This window comes from Entelurus aequoreus, linkage group LG12 (genome assembly GCF_033978785.1).
Source record: "Entelurus aequoreus isolate RoL-2023_Sb linkage group LG12, RoL_Eaeq_v1.1, whole genome shotgun sequence".
Lineage (NCBI taxonomy): Eukaryota > Metazoa > Chordata > Actinopteri > Syngnathiformes > Syngnathidae > Entelurus > Entelurus aequoreus.
The window spans coordinates 16491560-16515894 of NC_084742.1; the positions used below are offsets into that span (position 1 = coordinate 16491560).

At 40.0% G+C, this 24335-nt stretch overlaps 1 protein-coding gene across 1 annotated transcript; it reads right to left on the minus strand.

The window, feature by feature from the left end:
* Positions 1-1068: 1068 nt before the first annotated feature.
* Positions 1069-23825, minus strand: lrguk (leucine-rich repeats and guanylate kinase domain containing). Its single transcript, XM_062064901.1, has 20 exons — positions 23683-23825; positions 22139-22318; positions 15317-15415; positions 15152-15233; positions 14993-15093; positions 14680-14761; positions 13330-13454; positions 12706-12849; positions 12530-12610; positions 11050-11136; positions 10871-10977; positions 10333-10452; positions 10165-10261; positions 7772-7885; positions 7503-7704; positions 7089-7163; positions 6883-7028; positions 6671-6759; positions 5335-5417; positions 1069-5278 (listed from the first exon to the last, which is right to left on the minus strand). Exons 2-20 carry the CDS (start codon positions 22163-22165, stop codon positions 5079-5081), a joined length of 2061 nt encoding a protein of 686 aa, XP_061920885.1. The 5' UTR covers positions 22166-22318; positions 23683-23825; the 3' UTR covers positions 1069-5078.
* Between the last annotated feature and the right edge of the window lie 510 nt (positions 23826-24335).

Consider the following 24335-nt stretch of genomic DNA (forward strand, 5'->3'; position numbering starts at 1 on the left):
CAATAAAAATAAAAAAAATTACTTGAACATTAATTTAAATTGTCAGGAAAGAAGAGGAAGGAATTTAAAAGGTAAAAAGGTATATGTGTTTAAAAATCCTAAAATAATTTTTAAGGTTGTATTTTTTTCTCTAAAATTGTCTTTCTGAAAGTTATAAGAAGCAAAGTAAAAAAATTAATGAATTTATTTAAACAAGTGAAGACCAAGTCTTTAAAATATTTTCTTGGATTTTCAAATTCTATTTGATTTTTGTCTCTCTTAGAATTAAAAATGTCGGGCAAAGCGAGACCAGCTTGCTAGTAAATAAATACAATTTAAAAAATAGAGACAGCTCACTGGTAAGTGCTGCTATTTGAGCTATTTTTAGAACAGGCCGGCGGGCTACTCATCTGGTCCTTACGGGCTACCTGGTGCCCGCGGGCACCGCGTTGGTGACCCCTGGGTTATGGTATGGGCGTATGTTATGGACAACAAACGTAATTGTATTTTATTGGTGCAGAGATACCGTGACGAGATCCTAAGGCCCATTGTTGTGCCATTCACCCAAGACCATCACCCCATGTTGCAACATGACAATGCACGGCCCCATGTTGCAAGGATCTGTACGCAATTCCAGGAAGCTGAAAACATCCCAGTGCATTGCACTGGGATGTGCATGGCCAGCATACTCACCCATTGAGCATGTTTGGGATGTTGTGGACCGGCGTATACGACAGCGTGTTCCAGTTCCCGTCAATATCCAGCAACTTTGCACAGCCATTGAAGAGGAGTGGACCAACATTCCACAGGCCACAATCAACAACCTGATCAACTCTCTGTGAAGGAGATGTGTTGCACTGCCTGAGGACACCAGATACTGACTGCTTTTCTGACCCCCCCCCAGACCACCACAAAAGCAAAACTTCACATTTCAAGCTGCATTTTTATTGTGGCCTAAGGCACTGTGCAATAATCATGCTGTTTAGTGAGCATCTTGATATGCCACACCTGTGAGGTGAGATTGATTATCTTGGCAAAGAAAAAATGCTCACTAACACAGATTTTAGACAGATTTCTGAACAACGTTTGAGGGGAATAGGTCTTTTGTGTATATAGTAAGTGTTTTAAATCTTTCAGTTCAACTCATGAAAAATGGGAGCAATAAGAAAAGTGTTGCATTTATATTTGTGTTCAGTATTTATATACAACATTACCCCAAGGGCACAGGAACGAAGGTAAGACTGAGCTACGCGGGAGGACAATAATTGTGTCGTTTGATCAATAAAGAGTAGACATATTGTTACATGTTGGTGGGATTTGCAAGGATTGGTTGAGTTTGTATGAATTGGGGAAATTGCCACAATGCCAAAAACATGAAGGGAGTGAGTTACATGATAATAATGCTAAGTGAATTTTAGGCGAGATAAAGGATACATCAACTATCAGGGGTGTCAAACTCATTTTCATTGAGGGCCACATCACAGTGATTATATATGAATATAGATGTATTATTCCATCATGCTATTATTAGACATTTGTCTATGCATTTGATTATTATATTTTTAAGCACAATTTTATGTATATCTTGCTTTGAAATCATAAGTCAAGCAGATATTTATTAAGCACTTATTTTATCTTAAAACATTTGTGGCACATAAGATTTGTTGCATTATTAGATATTAAAGTAGAAATAGAAAGAACCGATACATTTAGTAAGAGAGATTAGAGTACTTTATTAATACAGGCTATTTCCAGTCTTTGGTGGGTCAAAATAAATGATCAGGGTCAGATCAGGCCCCCGGTCCTGGAGTTTGACACCTGTGAGCTACTTTGTCCTTGGAAAGTGCAAATGGTAAGCAGTGTTCTGCAAGTGCAGGCTAACCATGGCTTGAATGCCTTTTAATGACCAAAATGTCATCAAGGTCGTTGATGACACCGGTTTTACGAGGCAGCAGGAAAGGATGGAACAGCAACATCCTCTAAATGTATAAAGGCCGACTCCCTTAGTATGCACTATGTATTGATTATCACAATTATACGCCATTACAGTTCTATTATCCGCACTAGCTGGCTTTAATTACACTGGAGAGCTAGCGGGTGCGTGTAGGAGGCGATAGAGGACGGAGGAAGTAGGGTGGGTGGGGGGGGGGGGGGGGGGGGCGAGGCAGATAGATGGATGACGCGGCGACACACTGCAGCAAACTAATTAAAACAGAAACTTTTTGTTTCAAGCAAGTCGACAGCCAATGAATCTGGCGGCGAATGGATGTGTCCGCAGGGAAGAGGCGGCGGCGAGTTATGCGTCCGCGAGCACGCGAGGAGGAGAGTCGTTGCTATGGCGACGAAGCATTGCGCCGCATCATGCAGCAACCGTTCTGCTTTGGCCTTCGCTGTGACGCCGCCGTGAACTATTGGTACAAATATTTGTCTGCAGTGAGGTGTGCAGCGTATTGCAGCTGCAGGCTTGACCAACGACACAATACAGTAACACACACATAGCAACGCAGGTGAGACCACGGCTTCACAGCTGCACCTGTGAGGTGATAGTTCATTTATGGGCTCGTAAGCGCCCCACTCGTTTATGAGACCCTTTAAAATGGGAAAAACACAGCAAAAAAAAAAACTACCCCTGTATCGTGTTACACATCATCATCCTATGACAGAATATAACATGCTATAAGCTTATGATGCTCTGCAGTTGTGATATAAATAAGGGGGATTTTGCCAATTTGATTTTGCAGTGCCACCAGCTCAGTGACCTTGTGGTTAGAGTGTCCGCCCTGAGACTGGGAGGTTGTGAGTTCAAACCCCGGCCCAGTCAAAAAATGGGACCAATTACCTCCCTGCTTGGCACTCAGCATCAAGGGTTGGAATTGGGGGTTAAATCACTCCAGGGCGTGGCGCACGCTGCTGCTCACTGCTCCCCTCACCTCCCAGGGGGTGAACGTGGGGATGGGTCAAATGCAGAGGACACATTTCACCACACCTAGTGTGTGTGTGACTATCATTGGAACTTTAACTTTAACATCCAGCAGATAGCGGTGGTGGAACATTTTATGGTACTTCTGTTTTCATACACCCCCTATTCTCTTCTTTCTGAATGTTGGTATTTAGTTATAGACAGATAGGCAAACAGTCCGTTCGTTTAGAAAAAAAAACGTCCAAGTCGGGGTCGTTTAATATTCCAAATGAAAATACTGTAAAACTAAATATATACTGTGCAACAAAGTGGAAAAGCATGAAAAATCTAAAATTCGGCCTGATAGGAGTTAAAATAAGAAATGAAACCATAGAGTAAAAAAAATTGTCGCCACTTATGCCGCTAGCTCAATGCTAACGATCCCATTGACAGGCTGGCAAAAATTAGCGTCGCCATAATTTTTCATCTGTTATAAATGTTTATCTAACAAGTTTAACATAAAACTGCATATTCAGAACTGCTTAAAGGCATAAACATTTGTCCCCAAACTATGTGGATGCAAATGTATGACTGCAGACTTTGTATTACTTCACCGGTGTGTTGCTGACTATGGCATACTGTCGCTTCAAAACCCCAACTCTAATCCCCAATCAAGTAACATGATCAGTGTTATGTGAAACGAATGTCAGGAGAGTGAAGCAAACCTTGCTTTTTGTGTGATTCGATTTTTAGGCAAAAATGTTCAGGTTTTCATATACGCTGTCTCAATTCTAAATATGATTAAACAAATGTTAGTGACTCAGTCTCTGTACTTGTTTTTACTGAGTCTGATTGCAAACGTATCCACCACAGGGACAACAAATTTGCAAGTGCCAGTATATGATAAAGAAGGTCAGAAACACTACTGAATAGTACTGCTCTACTGTATAGCCAACCATGATGACTTTTTGTCAATGACTTGACTAAAATAGAGGAAAAGACTAACCTGTGTGCTTATTGGAGTACATTTAGATGTTAACTGAATGTCTCGCTTTGCACAAGTAAACATGCTGCAGGACTGCTTGTATCAGAGCTTACATCACACATTATACATGCAAGCTCATATCCATTACTTTTGCTGACATTGGTCTGATGCACCCCCTTTCATTTACATGTATATCACATTATTTTCTGTATATAAAACCATCATTATTCTCTGTGAAAATGTGTTAATATTTGTTGGTGTTGGAGCAGATTAGTTGGATTTACATTGTTTCCTACGATTCGGTTTTCAACAGTCGCTTTGGAAAGGGTTGATAACAAATACAGAGGTACAACTGTATTTTCTTTCTTATTGCAATATGCATTTCATTCTATAGTATAAAAAACCTTATAGTGATGTTTTTAGAGTCATTTTCTTGGTGTGCATGTTCCTGCCAGTTGCCTCTGTCCTTTTGTTGCTTTGTTGGCAAGAAAACAACATTGTGTGTACAACTGTTGGATTTTCATTGAAGCACATTAAAGAAGTTTTACTTGAATGGTTGGTTATTCATCATTTCCGACGAACAAAAAGGTCACGGATTGTTTCACAGGCCGACGCAATGTCAGTTTTTAGAGTGCAGCCTAAGTAGGTTAGACCTCAGGGGGGCCCAGACAGACAATATCTGCCAAAGAATTATGACGGCACTGCAACATCTGCTGCCTTGAGAGCGAGACAGACAGTGATGGATGGCCAGGTGTGCTTTCCTATTTACGAGGAACTAACTACGACACGCGTTCGCACACCCATTTGTGTAACTTTTAAATAGGCTACATTGTCTTCCATGACCAATTAAAAATGCACCTAAAATGACAAATAAAAGTGAGGTAAAAAAAATGCACCAAAAATGACAAAACTTTTAAAAAGTCATCAAAAATTATGAGTTTTTTTTTTTTTTTAAAGGCACAAGAAATTACGAGTTTAAAAAATGTTACCAAAAATTACGAGGAAAAAAAAAATGCACCAAAAATGACAAAACTTTTCAAAAAATCACCAAAACTGATAAGTTTAAAAAATGCACCAAAAATGATGAGTTTAAAGGAAAGGCAGCAAAAATTACGAAAGTTCAAGTAGAAGCAGAAGGACAAGACAAGAAGACAAGATGAAGTGTTTGTTTTGGAGCAGAGCCATTGACAGACATTGTCTTCAAAAACCTTGACACTACGCCTGCATGTTGGCCTCGTCTTCCGCTCTGATGGCATCGTGCAAGCGGCTGGGCGACGGCATCGGGCTGTTCGCTTGAGGGGTCTTGCGTCCAGGTGGGATGGGTGGCAGGATGGGCTTGATGCTGGATCCGGGAAGTCGATCAGTTGGGGGCACTATGACGGCTGCGGCATCGAGCGCTTGCAATGGCTTGTCACCTGCAAATGACAAGTTTGTCTGTGTTATGATGCAACATAATCATCAAAACACTCACCTTTGAGTGTTTCTACTGTAAGTCCAAGGATATCGCCACCTCGTGGCCAACTGGATGCAGAACTGACCAGAGATTCATAGGAGCTGTTGGGACAAGGACGGTAAAATGAGATGACAAGTTTCCCAGAGGAGAAGCTGGGCGAGTTGAATTCCACCTTGTTATGTTGCCTGGCTACAAAAACTATGGCCTTCTGGGACTCAATTAATTGACAGTCAGTATGCTGTGACAATATGTGAAGACACACAGGCTGGGACACGCCCCCACTAAGAAGTGCAGACAAGAAGACATGTCTGGAATCCTCTGCACAAACACTGAAGGCCTGAGCAACAAGCAAATGCATGATGTCAACTGTGTGAAGGCCGCAGGGGCATTTAATACTACCCATGTCATCGTAATTATGTGAGGAGCACTAAACTAGCAACCATTTACCTTTGTTCATACATTGTGTGTTACCATCGCCAGGAGATTACAGTATGTAATTGTTGTGCTTAGTTAGTTATTCTTGGGGTTTGTTGGTCTGTAAATTGGTTAGTTGGTTGTTAGTTAGCTAGCTGGTCAGTGAGTTATCTAGTTAACTATTTGACTAGGTGGTTGGTAATTGGTTAGTTAATAAGTGAATTAGTTATCATTTGTTTTTTGTCATGTAGTTGGTTAGCTGGTTGGTTAGTCAGTGAATCAATTAGTGGGTTGGTTAGCCAGCTCATTAGTTGGCTAATTAGTTGAGTTATTGCTAGGGTTTGTCAGTTAGTTGGTTGACTAATTAGTTGGTTTCAGGCAGAGTAACAGGCAGATTTTCATAACACTTTCAGGAAATGTCAGAAACTTGATAAGGAACAAGACAAGTACTATGTTACCTTACTACGGTATATTCTAGCTTCCCCCACTCCGCCCACAGAGACAAAGAGTGTTTGACAAGAGGCTTCACTCCGTTTCTTTCATTCCACTATAGAACGTTTTGGGCCCATTATGATTAAACTTTTAGGAAATGTCAGAAATCGGATAAAGTGATTACATTTTGGGGCTGATCTGGATCACCGTCTAGATTCAGGATTTTCTTTACTATTGCGAGGTAAATCCTGGTGGAGTTTGACTGATGTTTTTGATGAGATGAGGATTCTGCTTTGTGCTCCTCAAATTTAGTACACAGCTGGTTAGGAACCGTTTAAGCACTCGTCCACTTCACCCTCCAGGTCACACACAAAGCCCAAACAAGCCATTAAACAGCAGTTTGGACAAGTGGGACAATCAAGCCAATTTGGCCCCACGGCACAGAGAGGACCCCCACTCACAATTAGGCTTGAGTGCAGTCAAGTGTGTGTGCTGCTTGAAAAAGAACCTTCTGATGAAACAACTGTTGACCCCTGGACTCTTCCCCACTACTGCCTCTCTCGCCGGCTGCTCCCGCCGCCGGATGGAAGCCAGCTCCTGCAGAGGAGAGACATGAGGGGGAGGAAAGTTCCTGATGATTGGCAGCGTCTGGCTGTGGCCATCATTCACTCGAGAGGCTTTGCAGCCGATTAATTTTCCATCCCGCGTCCTCAAACTCACAGCAGGGGTCTTGCTGGGGGCAAGTTGCTCCCTGATCTTGGTGCAGTAGTTTTTGTAGCGCGGGAGTGAGGGGTCGAGCGCAGCAGTGGATGGGTGGGATGAAGTGGAGAATCCTGACCTTGGCTTCTCCTCCTTGTGCACCTCACCTGAGGTGTGTAAATACTATTGCATTAAGACAAACACTACAATGACAATATTGGTTATACCTTCTTCCCGATCGTTCAGCAACAGGTAGTCCTTCACCACCTCCTCCAGCATCTGGTAGGCATCGTTCAGGTCATCTGCACACACAATATGTTCAAGCAGCAATGGAGGAAAAGTGACACGTCAGTGCTGCGTAAAAGTGATGTGTGTGCTTTCCTGCTTGCGTGTTTGTCTAATTAAGAAAACAGCTCAAACGCGAGGGCATGACATACTATTTGGCAGCGTGCCTTTAATAGAAAGCGGTAATGGGATTGAAATTGTGCTGTATGGATTTTAGTGAGGTGTGTTAATTTATCCCAGGCCTTATCACTGACACTGAGGGTGTTTGTTCTGAAAGAATGTCTCTTACTCTCCAGTTCACTCTTCCTAAATTGAATAAATGGTCAGCATTGAGCACTAATAGTGCAAAGACGTACCGCAGGGAATGACGTTATCAAAGAAGCCAGGACGCTTCCTGTTGAAGTCGGCGTAGAGGTCGATGCGCGACACCGCCGTTTCAATCTGGGCTGGCGTATAAAGGTTTCTAGTTCCCAGGGTGTTTCTGTACTTCTCAAGCAGAGTGGGCAGGAGGACGATGTAGCGAGGTTCAAAGATGCTCTTCTTCAGACTCAACACACCCTGAAGACAGCCATTGAAGTCATTCTTACTGATGGACCATGTGTTCTTATAGTGTAGACCCACTTACTTCAAGCTCCATGTGGACGCAGCATGCGAGTCCTTCCTTTGCGACGTCTTCGATGGCTTCCCTGCTCAAGCCGTACCTATGGCCACTATATTGGACGGTCTGGAGGAATGCACCCTGCATGTAAGTAACAAAAGCATGTTCTGTCAAGATGAACAACCTGAGGTCAAGCGCTCACCTGCCATGTGAACTTTTGACACAATGGTCAGATCAACTCTCACCCATAACCCCTTTAACTTTAGTCCCTCTTTGGGGGCACCTTTATTGGCTGTCACTAAAACTAGGTGAACACAGAAAACATGTCTATTGATGTAGAAAATAAATCATTTGGGCGTATTTGGTGTTTAGAGCAGCTAAATAAAGTAAAACTCCACTTAAATCTGGGTTGTTCTTAGTTTTTTGAATTGCTGACAAAAATGTCAAACACAGGTACCTTGGTTTTTTTTGGAAAGCCCCCCATTTCGTATGATTCCGTTTTTGGGATTTTGCCCCGGTTTCCACATGATTATCAAATGGCTAAACATTTTGCATAAGAAACTATTCTGTGTGCCTTTGTATAATTCAGCATATTTTAATCCCCACACAAAAACTCACAGGTGTTGGTTACTCAGGCTCTGCTTTTTTATTCATACGAGAGCAAAATAAGTCATCATGGGTCCAGTGGTATCCTAGTCTGGACCCCCAGTATGCAGAGACAGAGGTGACAGGAAAACGTTTCTTAAACAGAGCAAATTGACACACAAAACAGAAGTGCTAAAATTAAGACCAGGAAACAAAAAAACGCAATTTAAGATGCAACAAAATGCACCTAACTTACGGGTACTTGGAATGGTAAAGTAACGAACCACTGTGCTGTTGATTAGTGATTACAAATACAAAGCAGCCTCTTCAGACAGTAGTAGTAAATGGAATGAATGCGTTCAACACAAAACACAACCAAAGCTAATGGGAAAACACGCAAAAATTAAAAAAAAGGGAAAGCTATGTAGTAAGGTTTCTATTAAGTTCTAGAAAAAAACTCATAGCAAACAACAAAGGTGGTATTCGTATGACTGCCACCACCCACCCTTGCCATTTTCTCCAAGTGATGTTAAATGTTAATTTATGTTTCATTTCTAATATGGATTATACTTGGATTATGTACTTTACATTGTTTTCTGCATGTAAAACTTTAATTGTTCTCTATAAAATGTGTTTGGTGTTAATTTTATATGGGTCCGCAAAAGATTAATTTGATTTATATGATTTATTATAGTAAAAAATTGCTTCGGTTTTCGTACGATTCAGTCTTTGTCTGAACTTTTGGAATACAATACAAACAGAAAGAAAGGTACCATTGTATTTACAAATACAAAGTTTTGCGTTTTTTATTACCGTACTTTATTATTAGTATCTACATTTCTGATTTTTATTTTGACATTGTGCATTTTGCTCTATTTTTCCCTTTTTTTACGTTCCTATTCCAAAGTGCCGCAAGCCAATAAAAAAAACAAGCTGTGGGTCTCAACTGGCCACTGGGCCGCAATTTAGACACCTGTTGTCTCTAAAATGTACACTCAATTACCAGAAAATTTAAAAAACTAGAAGAGTAGAACTCAGCCAGGCCTTACTTCCCAATAACAAAGAATCCTTTAAAAACATTTCCTGATTTGAATCACACCCTAAATCTCATCACTTGTGCCTTACACCATTTCTAACATTTCCTGAAAGTTTCATCAAAATCTGGCCATAACTCTTGAGTTATGTTGCTACAATTTAAAAAAAACGACCATACATTTTTGGGTGAAAAAACTGGCAGCTCAGCCGCCAGAAGTTTACCGTGAAAAATAACAGTCTTACCATTTTTATTTAGTAATTTTGTGTAAAAACCACCATACATTTTACTACTACACTGGCAATCACATAACCTCCTGGCAGATAACTGTTAAGCACACCAAAAGACAGTTGTTGCATGAAAGTTAGAGGTGATAAATGAGGTGGATGACAACATAAGGAGAGAGGAGAGAAGAGAAAGGAGGTGCAACAGTTGACCTGCTTGACAGACTGACAGCACTTACACAAGCGTGAAAGACGAAAATGGTAAATTATGACATAAAAGCTGCTATTCTTCATCCACACAGTGTTTAAACTAGACAAGTCTGTTATATGTTAGGCTTCAGACATTATGAATAAGAGACATGCACCTGGGGATAGGCTGATTGGCAACACTAAATTGGCCCTAGTGTGTGAATGTGAGTGTGAATGTTGTCTGTCTATCTGTGTTGGCCTTGCAATGAGGTGGCAACTTGTCCAGAGAGTACCCCTCCTTCCGCCTGAATGCAGCTGGGGTAGGCCCCAGCCGCCCCACGACCCGGAAAAGCACAAGCGGTAGAAAATGGATGGATGGAAAAGTGTACCGTTAGTACAAGCTGCTGAAATTCCTCTTCATTGACAAAATGGTAATCGTTTCCGTTCTCCTCTCCAAAGTAGGGCTCCCTGGTGGTGTGGCCGATTCTGCGTGAGCACACAAATGTTAAAAATGTCACACAAACTGACTGAGGAACCTTAGAATGTACGACACTGACCCGTATGCAAAGTACTCGTCAAAATCTTGGCACAGACGATGCGCTAGTTCCCTTTTCCCGCAGCCTTGTGGACCAGTCAGAACCAGCATAGGATACGGAGCGTCATCACTGGGTAGAGTGCTGCTTGGACAGACAACAATTCTCTCCCATGAAAAGTCTTACATGCAAATAAAGAAAAGGACGCTTGCAAACAAGACATGTGTTTGTCTTGTAAAAACAATCCCTGTGATTTATCTGCAGTTCTGCAGCCTTCCTTGTCATCACCCATGATGGATTGTTTTTTATTTTTAAAAGTCATGATATGTGAACACATACATTTTATTTTCTTTGAGCGAGGCGATAACAGGATGTGCCGCAGATAAAGACGCTCGGCACTCAAAAAACAACTTTCGCTGCTGTTTGCTTTGAAAGATACGTCATAATGTAACCATTGCAATGGTTACATTACCAAATCCTGATTTGTTAGCTTGACGCATTCAAGGAAATAAACTAAGCAGTGGTAGCTTTTTTAGCAATGACACCAGGAGATGATACCAACCTATCATAGAGTAGCTGGGGCTGCATCAGCTGATACATCAGCTGGGTCATGTGATCCCTGGCTGCTACCACTTCCATAGGGGGGTCGTACTTGTTGATGGATGTAACCTGGACGCCACACATTGATGACAATGACATTCTGCCAGATAGCTACTTGAAATATTTGTGTTTATATCAAACCTTTTCCTCAACAGTGACTATTTTTTGGTCCAACATGGTCAGATGCTGGAGGAGAAAGATCACTGAGAGCCTGTACTGTGGCTGCTCCTACACACAAACAACACAATATTTAGTATTCCCTACAGTTGTGCCACCGTTTTGTACGCTGCAATTTTGTAGGGTTTGGTATTTGGCTTTCGTACATTATAGTTCGGCAAATCTGATGCGCTGGTGACTCACACTCAGTGCTTTTTTAAAATGTAATTGAATTAATTATTTTTTTTATTAAATACGGCAGCATCAAGCCGCTATAGGGCCAAAGAAAGTTGTGAGTGCCAACTGTTTTATAAAGAAGGTGGGAAACAATACTTAAATTCAAGAAATGTCTAAATGAACAATACATCAAACCTACGGCAGTATTAGCCACTAAATGAGACCATGAAGGTGGGAAACAATACTTAAATTCAAGAAATGTCTAAATGAACAATACATCAAACCTACGGCAGTATTAGCCACTAAATGAGACCATGTCTCCTAAACTCAGTACAGTATGGGCCTGATCTACTAAGATCCAAATACCATGTGCAAAACACTGTGTGCAAATGATAAAATTGCTTGTATTAATTGTGCTATTAAGTTTGTAAGTGTTTTAATACATGCAAACCTTCACTACATCAGGCCCCATGTGTCTTATTTTATATATGTCTACTACATTGGATTCAAAGTGACTATGTTGGTGTTATTTCATGTCTACAGGGCTCTCATAATGTTAAAACTCTATTTAGAAGGTTGTAAACAGTTTTTTTTACTCTAACTACGAAAATATTCCATTCATAATTAATGGAAAGTATTTACCCCAGTCAGGCCTGGAAACAAATAACAGTGGGGAAAAATTGTATGATTCTGTCTTTGTTGTACCATTTTTGGAACAGACTCTGAATAAAAACAGAGGTACTACTGCAGGGGTGTCCAAAGTGTGACAGCATTTTTTTTATTGGCCCGCAACACATTCTACTGAAACATTATATAAATAAACAAAAAACTAAGAAAAAATCAAACTTGTCCAAATCCCCCAAAAATACAAATTTCTTTCAAGATATGTACATTTTTGAGTGTGCTGAAGCACATGATTTTAGTTGGCAAAATAATAATAATAATAGTAATAATAATACTATTAGTCAAGAACAGTAATAATAAATTATTAGGGCTCTGAATATTCGGATTTGAATCCTTATGTGCACCCCTAGAAATTAAATATTTCAAGGGGTTTAATTTAAATATTACACACATTTGCTTTGTTAGCTACTGTAAGACACACATCTCAAATTTGGATGATTTGTTCACATAGTTTAACATACAGTACCTGTATATTGCTTGACCTACATTGTATCGGTTTGAGTGTATTGAATGTACCAAATGTAGTTTGTCACCCCTGTACTACTGTATCCAGTATTATTTATTGTGTTGGGTATCTACTAGAGAGTTACATACAATCAGTTACCTGTACAGGGTTACCCAGCAGATTCAGTTCCCTCAGCAGGAGAAGATCATGGATGTGTTTGCACTCCTCGGTCTCACTAATCTGTAAAATGTAATGTTTCAGATAAATTACAGTGTCATTAATTTTTTATTGATCTGAAATATTCAGTATTTTCCAAAGCTATACTGTACAAATACCTCATTCTCATCCAGGTTGATGAAGCCCAGCAGGTGCAGGTTCTGGAGGCCAGAGAGATTAGTGATGTGGTTCTTAGCCAAGTCAAGAACCTGCAGATTCTTCAGGTTCTCCAAGCCTTCCGTGCCCTTCAGTTGATTCCCTCTCTGAACATTTAACAGATGCACCTCTCTTACTTTAAATGCTCTCCATGATTCCCAGTAGTTCAAATTAAAAAGTGAGCCATGGTCACTCTGCAAGGTTGCCCGACTCTTTCCCCACCCCCTTGCTGGTAAATTCTGACAGACGGGGCAACCAAACAGCTGGCTAAGTGTTAATTCAGCACAAAGCCAAACCAGCATGGGCACTCGCTCCTTTGCTAAAGTCGTTATCTCGCTGTTTGGCTGAGCATGATGCCTGGCAGAGGGCCGCTCGCTGCATGTAGGGAGAAGGCGAGGCTTCTAAAATAGGACCTGGGAAGGACACAAGGCTTGTTGACATGTTCACGGAGCTGTGTACCAGGACCACTACTGGTTGATCCACAAACAAAGTAAATGAGGCGTTGAAGCCATGCTAACTGCTTTTAGTCCACATGGTGGACCCAAATCAGTCCAAACAATCAGACAGATGCAAACAGTTTAACCTACCAGGTTGAGGTCTGTGAGTGGTACAGCATCCAGGCTGCTGATGCTGGAGATGTTGTTGTAAGCCAGGTCGAGATGGGTCAGCTTGCAGCACTTCTCCAGGCCCATGACCTCAGTGAGTTTGTTGTCTGGATAGTAGTGAGTTAATGTGCAAACTAAAAATGTCAGCAACCTCTGCAAGTATTGATTAACTTTACAAATTCCTGCATTTGTCTGTTAAAGATGCACTATAATACACCAATAAAGCATTTTAAAATTCAACATCAATGCTAGGTATGGGCATCGATGGGAACCACGTCTTACTTTACGATTCTCCTGGAACGTTGATTCGTATTTTTGATGCTCAGTCTGCCACAGGGACGGCTATAGCAGCTAACTATACCTTGTTACTCCATGTGGAACCGCTCCCCTAAGTCAATTATCCTCCACTGCGGAAAATAAACTACAGTACATTTCTTACAGGTATTAATATCACTGAAGGACTGGAGAAAGAGGCTAAACATGTTACTACATACAGAACTATAGCAAGCAGGAACAGGCAAGCCAACCGCCTAAATAGTGCGTTAAACTAGTTTGAAACAACAGGAGAAATTAGTGCTGAAGTTTAAGAAGTGTAGATGGAAGCACACTACAGCAAAAACTAAGCAGTTCGATTATTAGGAATTAGAGGAAAATATAACAATATGTGTTGTGGTGCTCTGTTGCTGTTTAGCGACCACTGCCAGGCATACAAGTAAGGGGAAGACGGATCAATCCATAAATCAATAGTGTTGATACCAAGGGTAGTAGTATATGACTGACTTTAAGGGAAAAAACCAAAGGATTTCAATAAGTAATAAATAGTAGCAATTGCTTTTGTTTAGTTATTGTGTACTATTGACTTAGTTTAGACCAAAAAAATTGTATGTAATTAAAGAAAATAGGGAACTAGTTTAGATGTTGTGTTGATATTGTTAAAACTGTCAGTATCAGTCACCATAAATACAATTGAAAAATTCAGTTGTACATGTGAGTGGTACTGGCCGATTTTACTCATGGATGATTGGTATCGGAATCTGCAGCATAAAACTGATCCGAATATCCCTATTTCTAACACATAAACAACAAATAATGTGAAAATGTTTTTTTATTTGGGGTTTGCAAAAATTAAGTGAAACCTTTGTATAGTGCACACCTGTGAAAAGAAAATTCAAATGTACATTCAAGTAAAAAATAAAATGTTATATTTGGGAATCGGAATCGAAGCAAGGAACCGGAATCAGAACCAGGATCGTAATTGTCCAAACAATCGTATATTATGGGACCCATGAGACTTATCAAAAAAATGGTGACAAATGGGACCTTCAAGGATACGGTTTAGATCTAGCTTCATCAGAGCTGGGTAGTCCGACAAGTCCTTCATTTGTGTTAGACAGTTGTGGGAGAAGTTGACCTCCTGTAACAACAGCAAAGTCACAAGAGCGCCAATAAATTAGCTCAATACACAAGGATATTTCATTAGTAGATTCAAGGGCGTTTAAAGCCTTCTCTGTAAGCATGTTTGGAGTGACGGCAGATGGGATGAGGGGACGCAGGGCCGTCATGGGGGAATAATGCAGGAGATTGGGAGACCAAGCAACAACTCAAAGTTTGCCTTCTGCTGTCAGCTCAAGGTGCCTTAATATACCTTCAGGTTCTTAGGGGCCTGGAAGCCAAAGAAATCGGAGATCTTGTTGTGAGAGGCATCCAAGATGGTGAGGAAAGGCATGTGGCTCACGCAGGACAGATCTAAAAGACAAAAAACATTCAGATGAAGGTAAACAAATGTACGAAAGTGTAAATTGACCTGAGATGCTGTTGTGTGGCAGCTCCAGCTTTTGTAGATGACAATAATTACACAGGACAGAAACATCACTCAGGCTGTGACCCTGCAAAAAAAATTACAAAAGTCACTAGATTTAGAGGTGTACGTCATACAACTGTGGTTATGTAGGCCCACAATGTGTCTTACAGGGACAGCCAGGTGGTAGTATGGGTGTTGAAGGCCGGTGTCAAAGCGAGCAAGGCGGGACACACTGCTGGACACCAACTCAGCAGTTAAGGCCTTGTCCTGTGTAAAACATAAACAACATTGATGCATTTGGTGTTATATGTAGTGTTTTACTCAGTCCCTCCAGAATTTTATGAGCCTTTTTTTGTGATTGTTTTCAGCCTTAAATGTGGTAGCTTTTTCAGAAAGTTGCGGCAAAAGTTGCTATGTTTTGAGAACTTTTATTTTCAATAACTTCGAATCAACTTTGGATTTTTTTAATCTGTTATCAATATTTTAAATGTTCCTTGAACCATCAATTCATCCATCCATGTTCTACCGCTTGTCCCTTTCTGGGTTGCAGGGGTGCTGGAGCCTATCCCAGCTGATTTCGGGCAGAAGTCAAAAAGCATAACTGTAAAGACATGTATTGATGTTTTACTCGTTTTATACAACACTAGTTGGCACTCCATATTTAGTAGGAAAGCAATGCAACTCTCTGAACATGAGGCCTGTGGTGTCCACATATGTGGACATCACATCTTTTGTTGGGTATACCACAACACAACATTTTACTCTACAAGACCCTGGTTTCCACTTATGATACATTTATTGCCAATTAGTGGTGGAGACAGAGTATACCACATCACATGTTGGATTCAAGATGGCTGAAAACACACCTGAAAGTTCAGATGGCAACTTTAAACTATTTTTGTTTTTCTACTCAATGGGTTCCAGAGAGCCCAAATAGCCACGATAAATAAAAGGCTACACATTTGTTTATGTTCCAACACATTGACCCCCCATGCTAAGAACATTTGTGAATGGTTGAGAGCGATTTATAGTATTCATTTTTGTTGGTAAATGAGGGACGAGGAGAGATTATCATCAAACTTCAACATCTCTGTCATGTACAGTAAATGCTGCATCTTTGCTAGTTCAACTATGCAAATGAAAATATGTTCTTAAAAGCGCTGTTTGTAACCTTTACGCTGATGCCTAGAGTACGCTAATTCTCCAACATGCTTCAATACATACCGCCCACTTACAGCTTTTAGGACGTAATGACACACACTATGTACGTACTTAACATGTGCACATGCAATAGCTTTGTGTGTAGTTAGCTAGCGGTAGCGATTTTGATCAGTAACATAAGCTATCATTGAATGTATATTTTATGTAACATCATGACCGCAAATTGTTCGTTGCTTCTCGGACTGCTGCATACATGTGTACAAAAAAGTGGTGAGTGAAAAGCCTGAATGCTAAAAAAAAATCCCTCGTGCCGACATGCAATTTGTATTCAATATAATTAGTAATTATGAAAAATATGGACATATAAAAAATAAATATTTTCGGTTAAACCACTAATAGTATAACATAAACTAGCCAGTGGTGTTCTTGTTGTATTGTCTGTTTTTTGTCTGGAGCAGATTTTAAACAGTCCTTTTGATTGTCTTACCCTAGATCAGGGGTGTCCAAATTGTGGCCCGCTAATTTTTTAACGGCCCGTGGCTTATTCTAAAAATACTATTTAAAAAAACATTAAAAAGTGGAATAAAAGAGCAAACAGGTGAAATGTAATGAGAAAAAAAATTGCAATGTTGACTCACATAAAACAAAGCTGCCATGCAGGCTGTTTTATCCTATAAAGCTGTCATTGCTCAAAAAAAAAAAAATCAATGTCGTTATGAATTATTGACCTATTCAAGGCTCCGATTACAATTGGGAAAATATTACATATTTTGTGTGTTTAACTTAAAAAAAACAAAGTTTTATTTGACAAAAAGGGCATAAAAGTACGGAGCCCCTAAAGCAGGGGTGTCAAAGTCAAATGGACGGAGGGCCAAATAAAAAATTTAGCTACAAGCCGAGGGCCGGACTGTTCGAATGTTCATTGAAAAATTTTTAAATGACGCATATAGTCTAGTGAACCTAATTGAACCTACTGAAAACCTAACAAATATATTCCAATATGATCAGATAAATAAAGCAATATTTTCTTATGGCTCTGTCAGTAATCTTTAATTTTCAACAGACACAAAAGACAAATTTCCTTTATATAAAAATCCCCATAACATGAACATTAAATGAAAGAAACCGGTATTCAAGGCACCATCAGTAGCCTATATTTTCTATTTTAGCAAAAGTGGGCTAAATTTACTTCAAAGAAAAAAACAATAATAGCAATTTTCTATCATCCACTCAACTGAAATATTTTAAAAATATAATTAAATTGAAATACAATAAAATAAAGTGCAAAAATCTATAAATCAAAAACAACACTTTGTTTAAGGAGAAGTAACATGCAGTGAAAACAAATATTAAACTTTAACTTTTAAACTTGAATTGAGTAAAAACTCTAAATATGTGATTGCACAGTAATGTTCACATTAAACCCCCCTCCTCCCTCCGTGGGAGGGAGGCGAGTTGGGTGCCCGAAACCCCCCGCTGGTTTCGGCCCGCCCCTTGGCGCGCGTGGCACGGCGGGCTCCGCGACCCGACGGCTGGCCCTCGTGGCTTGACGGCGGGCGCGTCCCGACGGGCCGCGCGTAGGGGTCAAACGCAGAAGTCTCAGGGCCTCGTGGTGAGGGGGTGGCCTGCGGGTTTCGGCCCGCATGACCCCCCCGCTCCGCTTGGCGCGCGCGGCACATGACGGGTTCCGCCACCGACGCTCGGGCTGCAGCCCGACGGTGGTGCGGGCCCGGCGGTGACGCGCGGTTTGGGGAAACAAAGCAGAAGTCTCAGGGCCTCGGGGCCGGGTTTCGGCCCGCCCCCTTGGCGCGCGTGGCACGGCGGGCTCCGCGACTGACGGCAGGGCTGCAGCCCTTCGGCCGGCAGGCGCGTCCCAGCGGGCCGCTCGCCCCCTTTCGGAACCTTGGACCGGCATCCGCTTGGTGCGTGTAAAAGATCTGCGGTCTGCGGGCCGGTTCTAATAATAAATCAAGATCATCCCAAGGGCCGTAAAAAACCTTCTCGCGGGCCGGATATGGCCCGCGGGCCTTGACTCTGACATATGTGCCCTAAAGGGACATGGATGTTTTGCAAGATCTCGCAATACTTTTTGCGAGATTTCGCAAAAGGTTTTTTTCCTATGTCAGTGAAACGGAAGTAAAACAGACACAGCGATGGTGAACCGGAAGTGAAACAGACACAGTGATGGAAGAGAGGGAGCATGCGTGAGCCTACCCATTATCTGTGCTCTGTTGTGGGACCATAATTTGATTTGATATCTTTATATGTTAGGCCAATACTAAAATAGAAATCAATAAACTTCTCCCACGGATGATGGGTAGGCTTCACCATCGCTTTGTCTGTTTCACTTCCGGTTCACCATCGCTCTGTCTGTTGTACTTCCGGTTCACTGACATAGGAAAAAAAACATTTTGCAAGATCTCGCAAAAAGTATTGCGAGATCTCGCGAAACATTTTTTTCCCTTCATGTCCCTTTAGAGGCTCCGTATAAAACAAACATCAAAAGCATGAACAAATAATAAAAACTTATAATAGATGGATAGATCTGAAGTTGAGAGACTTGAGCACTGAAAGTAAAACAAATGAAAAATTATGACTTATTTTTAACACTTTTATGGGTGCCGGGGCTCTTTTGGATCCCCAAAATGTCAGTGGGACTGTCACATCAAATATTCCGCTTTGAAATTGTTTTGGGGTAAAATATTGCATATGTTGTGTTTTTAGACTTAGACAAACTTTATTGAGCCACAAGGGAAATTGTTCCAAAAATAAGGGAAATTAAAAACAGGGTTTTGACAAAAAAAGGGCATTAAACATTTAAAAAATAATGATAACTTCATAACAACAGATAGACCTGAAGTTGATTAAAAGCAGTGGTTCTTAAACTTGTTTCACCAAGTACCACCTCAGAAAACACTTGGCTTTCCAATTACCACTATAATGACCAACATTAAAATAGAGTTGCGTAGTGGGCCCAAGTATTAATTAAAAACAAGAGATGTTTTATTTAACAAGTAGTTTAAATGTTTTTGGCCACTGTAACATTACACACAATTTGAACAGCAACACTGTGTTTAAATATAGGAAAATAAAACACTAATCACTTAACTGATTATTTGACAAACCACTAGATAGAGCTTGCATACCACTAGTGGTACACATACAACAGTTTGAGAGCCACTGAGTCACAATGGAGTCCTAAAGGTTAAATTAATATATAGAGAAATTCGAACTACAAGGTTAGACGCTTGTATGTCGTTCAATGTTTATATACGACATTACCTAAAAGGCTTTGCGTTGTCGACGGAAATCAGAATTAGGTCTTAGCTATGCAGGAGGACGACAACTAAGAGTTAACATATTTTATTCATGGCTGCTCCTGCTTCATCTACACAAGAAACAAACATACATTTCGATTAGACAGGTGACTTAGTGACACTAAGAGACAAATTTGATTGGTGAAAATGACACTGATTGTCCAAAATATACGGGAAGTTGCAAGCTTTGGACAAAGTTGCGAGGCTGTGCATAATTTGCGGGGATTGGTTGAATTGGCGTGAATTGGCGCAATCGTGCCACTGCAAAATCCTTGGCAGGGGTGGCAAACTCGTTTTCACTGCATGCCACATCTCAATGATGGCTGCCGTCAGAAGGCCGTGCGTTACAGTGAATATATAAGTGTAAATGTATGATCTCATCATGATATACAGTCGTGGTCAAAAGTTTACATACACTTGTAAAGGACAGAATGTCATGGCTGTCTTGAGTTTCCAATAATTTCTACAACTCTTATTTTTTTGTGATAGAGTGATTGGAGCACATACTTTATTGTCACAAAAAACATTCATGAAGTTTGGTTCTTTTATGAATTTATTATGGGTCTACTGAAAATGTGACCAAATCTGCTTGGTCAAAAGTATACATACAGCAATGTTAATATTTGGTTACATGTCCCTTTGCAAGTTTCACTGCAATAAGGCACTTTTGGTAGCCATCCACTAGCTTCTGGCAGGCTTCTGGTTGACATTTTGACCACTCCTCTTGACAAAATTGGAGCAGTTCAGCTAAATGTATTGGTTTTCTGACATGGACTTGTTTCTTCAGCATTGTCCACATGTTTTCAATGGGGTTTAAGTCAAGACTTTGGGAAGGCCATTCAAAAACCTTAATTATAGCCTGATATAGCCATTCCTTTACCACTTTTGACGTGTGTTTGGGGTCATTGTCCTGTTGGAACGCCCAACTGCGCCCAAGACCCAACCTCTGGGCTGATGATTTTAGGTTGTCTTGAAGAATTTGGAGGTAATCCTCATTTTTCATTGTCCCATTTACGCTCTGTAAAGCACCAGTTCCAGGTGGACAATGCTGAAGAAACAAGTCCATGTCAGAAAACCAACAAATTTAGCTGAACTGCTCCAATTTTGTCAAGAGGAGTGGTCAAAAATTCAACCAGAAGCTTGCCAGAAGCTTGTGGATGGCTACCAAAAGCGCCTTATTGCAGTGAAACTTGCCAAGGGACATGTAACCAAATATTAACATTGCTCTATGTATACTTTTGACCCAGCAGATTTGGTCACATTTTCATTAGACCCAAAATAAATTCATAAAAGAACCAAACTTCATGAATGTTTTTTGTGACCAACAAGTGTGTGCTCCAATCACTCTATCACAAAAAAATAAGAGTTTAGAAAGTATTGGAAACTCAAGACAGCCATGACATTATGTTATTTTCAAGTGTATGTAAACTTTTGACCGCCACTAGCTACACATTTGATTATTTTTACTCAATGATTGACAACTTGTTTTGAAATCCTAAGTCGACTTGACTAGCAGATATTTTGGTATTTATTTTAGATAACAAAAAACATGTTTGGAATATATTATTGCATGATCAGATTATATTAAACGTTAGAAGATATGCAAATGCATGCAGTGCATTTTTCTCTATCAACATTCAAAGAACAAATATAATTGGAGTGCCAATATTGATGCACAATATTGACTTTAACACTTGTGTCTTAGAGGGACTGCATTAGTCGTGCTATACTACTAATAATAACAATAACAAAAATAATTATATTGTTAAATGGTTGTAAATGTGTCATTTTTTTCAAGATTGATAATATTAAAAAAAGCTGTCTTGGATCTTATAATGAAATGCATGTACTGATGCTCTACTATACAGTATAAATCCAACGTTTTTAGACACTACCAAATAAAAAGTGTCCAAACCTTTGACTGGTCCTGTAAATAACGTAATATATCTTATGTTATCTAGTAAAATAAAATAAAAAATATTTTAACCACATTTATATTTCCATAAGTTTTACTTGGTTTGGAAAACACACAGACAGAACATGTCAGGTCTTGCCGTCCAAGGTGAGACTTACCTCTTCTTCTGCCATGTCCACCTATGTGGAAGTGTCCTTCTCAAATTAAGCAAATTAGGCAACTACTCTATTGGCTAGTTTTTAAAACTAATTCAATGACGAACAGTCGTCTGTAAATGTCACTAGACTGACTCGTACACCGTAGTCGTGACGTCTTTCAGCGGCCAGCTAGCTAGCTGGAAGGCGTTCGGACTGCGTCGCTTAGCAACGTAGCAGCGGGAGGCGGGAGCAAGGGCTTGTGGGTAATGTAGTTTACCCATTCATCAGCAGGTGTTCTATCGTACAATTACGGCTGGCTGAGTGTGTTGTTCAAAAGGAAGGGAAATGTGACAAATAAAATGATTGGAAATAACTAACGTCGAGAGTGAGAGCTGTAGAATCTAAATGTTGAGGTTTATTGTATTTAATTGATGAAAAAAAAACACGTGTTGACACGTACCTGGGGCAAGTGCATCCATCCATACATTTTCTATGGCGCTTATCCTCATCAGGATCACGGGTGAGATGGGGCCTATCCCAGCTGACTTGGCGTGAGAGGCGGGGTGCAAAATGGAGCCTATCCCAGATGACTTCGGGCGAGATGCGGGGTAGACCCGAGACTGTCATGTGACGCAATCATCTAAACAATCCAAAACATTACCAACAGCGTTAATAACACTGAGGTTTGCTGCTTCGTGCATGTGTTTGAGTCACAGCGGAGTGGTACATTGTAATTAGTGACGAGCTGTCACAAATATCGATATTATTGACACAACAAGGGCATGCATGATATCAGATCAATATTAGTAAGCAGTGACGTGCGGTGAGGTTCAAGGCAGGTCGAGGCACTTCAATTACATTTCATAAGCTCTCATTAATACATGTATTAATGAGAGCTTATGAAATGTCAGCCTGCAGGCTGCTGCTTAGGAGGATGACAATAAAAAGAAGGAATTTCGCTGTCATTAAAACGGAATCATTTAGTTTGCTATTGTAAAATAAGAATAAACACAAAGTTTATGCACACATTCTCTTCCAGGAAAAACTCGTATTTATTTATGTACAGTAAGTCTGATTACTCGCCGTTTCGACTAAAAGTCCAATTTGGCGACTTTTTTTTTTTTAAATTGCATCTTGATTCACATTCACAGAAAATCAAAATATATTTTTTCTATTTTGTTTTGGTTCTTGTTTTTAAACGAAATCAAATGGCATATTCTGTTTAAAAAAAGATGGTTGCAAAAAGCTCACGACGCCCCCCCAATTCACACTGACTCATATTGTGTGGCGACTATTAGTACTGCAGCCCCTCCCGGTATCATTGTTCGGTATTTATAGTCGGATTAGCAAGAATAAATACATTACACAGGCTGCATATTCTATTTAATGGTTAAAAAAATGTTTCTGTAAAGATTATACTGGTGACTTTGTTGACAAACAAAATTAGCCGCGCCCCCAGCCAGCAGCACTGAGTGCGAATTGATTGCACACAAAAGCAGACCGGAAGTACCCGCTTATGATCAAGAAATGTGCAAATTTAGAGATTTTTACAGAAGCAAATGTTTAAAAAAAATATAAAAATAAAAAATACGATTTTACTCATACAGAAGACATTTTCATGACACTGGTTGTTGAAAAAAAAAATATTTGAAAAACATTTCATTAAAACAAGTTAGGCTGTGCCTCACTTCACCTGCCTACCCTAACTGCACGTCCCTGAATTGATAATTATGTATTAGACTAGTGATGGTAAATAATGCCTCGGTGAGTGTGTGGCACACTCATTAGCTGTATTGACACTACACTGACACTATGTTGCTGTTTCATAATGTTAATCTGCAATCTGTTTTAAAAAAAAAAGCCACTACATTTGACCTGCAAATGTAATTAAACATTAGCAAATATGATTGTGTTTGTGTCATAATCAAATATATGTGCAGAAAGGAACAAGAAACAACTACTGTCAATGAGCCGAAGAGTCAACGGGAAAAGAAGAACATTTACCTTATATGGCGCTACAAGATCAAAATGATGCCACACTTGGGAATGTTTCCTTTTTCTTAATTCCATTTAAATAGATGATGAAGACGCAAACCGATGTCAAAGGCGTCACATGACACTCTGACTTCTTTCAGTACGAGCTGTCACTTGTGAGTCAAAAGAATAAACAGTTTGGTTCTTCACAGTCAAATGACACAGCAGTTGTGTAGGTCACATGTTTTTTTTTCTTAAAGTGACACACATCGAATTATTGTCACTCACAAAGTTTCACCATCATTTTACTCCTCAATAAATATTTGGATGACAAGATAGATGTCTTTCAGCTTTTTTCTCCACAGTTATGTTTCTGCTGTTTATGTTTACAAACTCCAAATGTCGATTGTAGTTCTCGCGTTTGTGTACATGTATGTAATGAAATGCAATACGTGAAAGATTTATAATTTTGTTGATAATGTTACATTGGAAAAAATTGGATGGATGGACAATACATTGGTTGTATTGTTGTAAAAAATGTTGAATTTCTCACTTATATCAGGTTCACATATAACAAAACAGGTATATTTAAAACAAAAATACAAAATGAGTTTTGATACAAATATTTTTGTTTTCCTAAAATTCTTAAACTTGCATTTATTTCTACAAATAAATACAATCAA

Coding starts and splice junctions, on each gene's coding strand:
- lrguk (XM_062064901.1), bottom strand. CDS start 22,165: ATGTATGGATGGATGCACTTGCCCCAG. Junction 7,029..7,088: donor GCTGAACGATCGGGAAGAAG/GTATAACCAATA, acceptor TACACACCTCAG/GTGAGGTGCACAAGGAGGAG. Junction 6,760..6,882: donor CCCCCAGCAAGACCCCTGCT/GTGAGTTTGAGG, acceptor TCTCCTCTGCAG/GAGCTGGCTTCCATCCGGCG.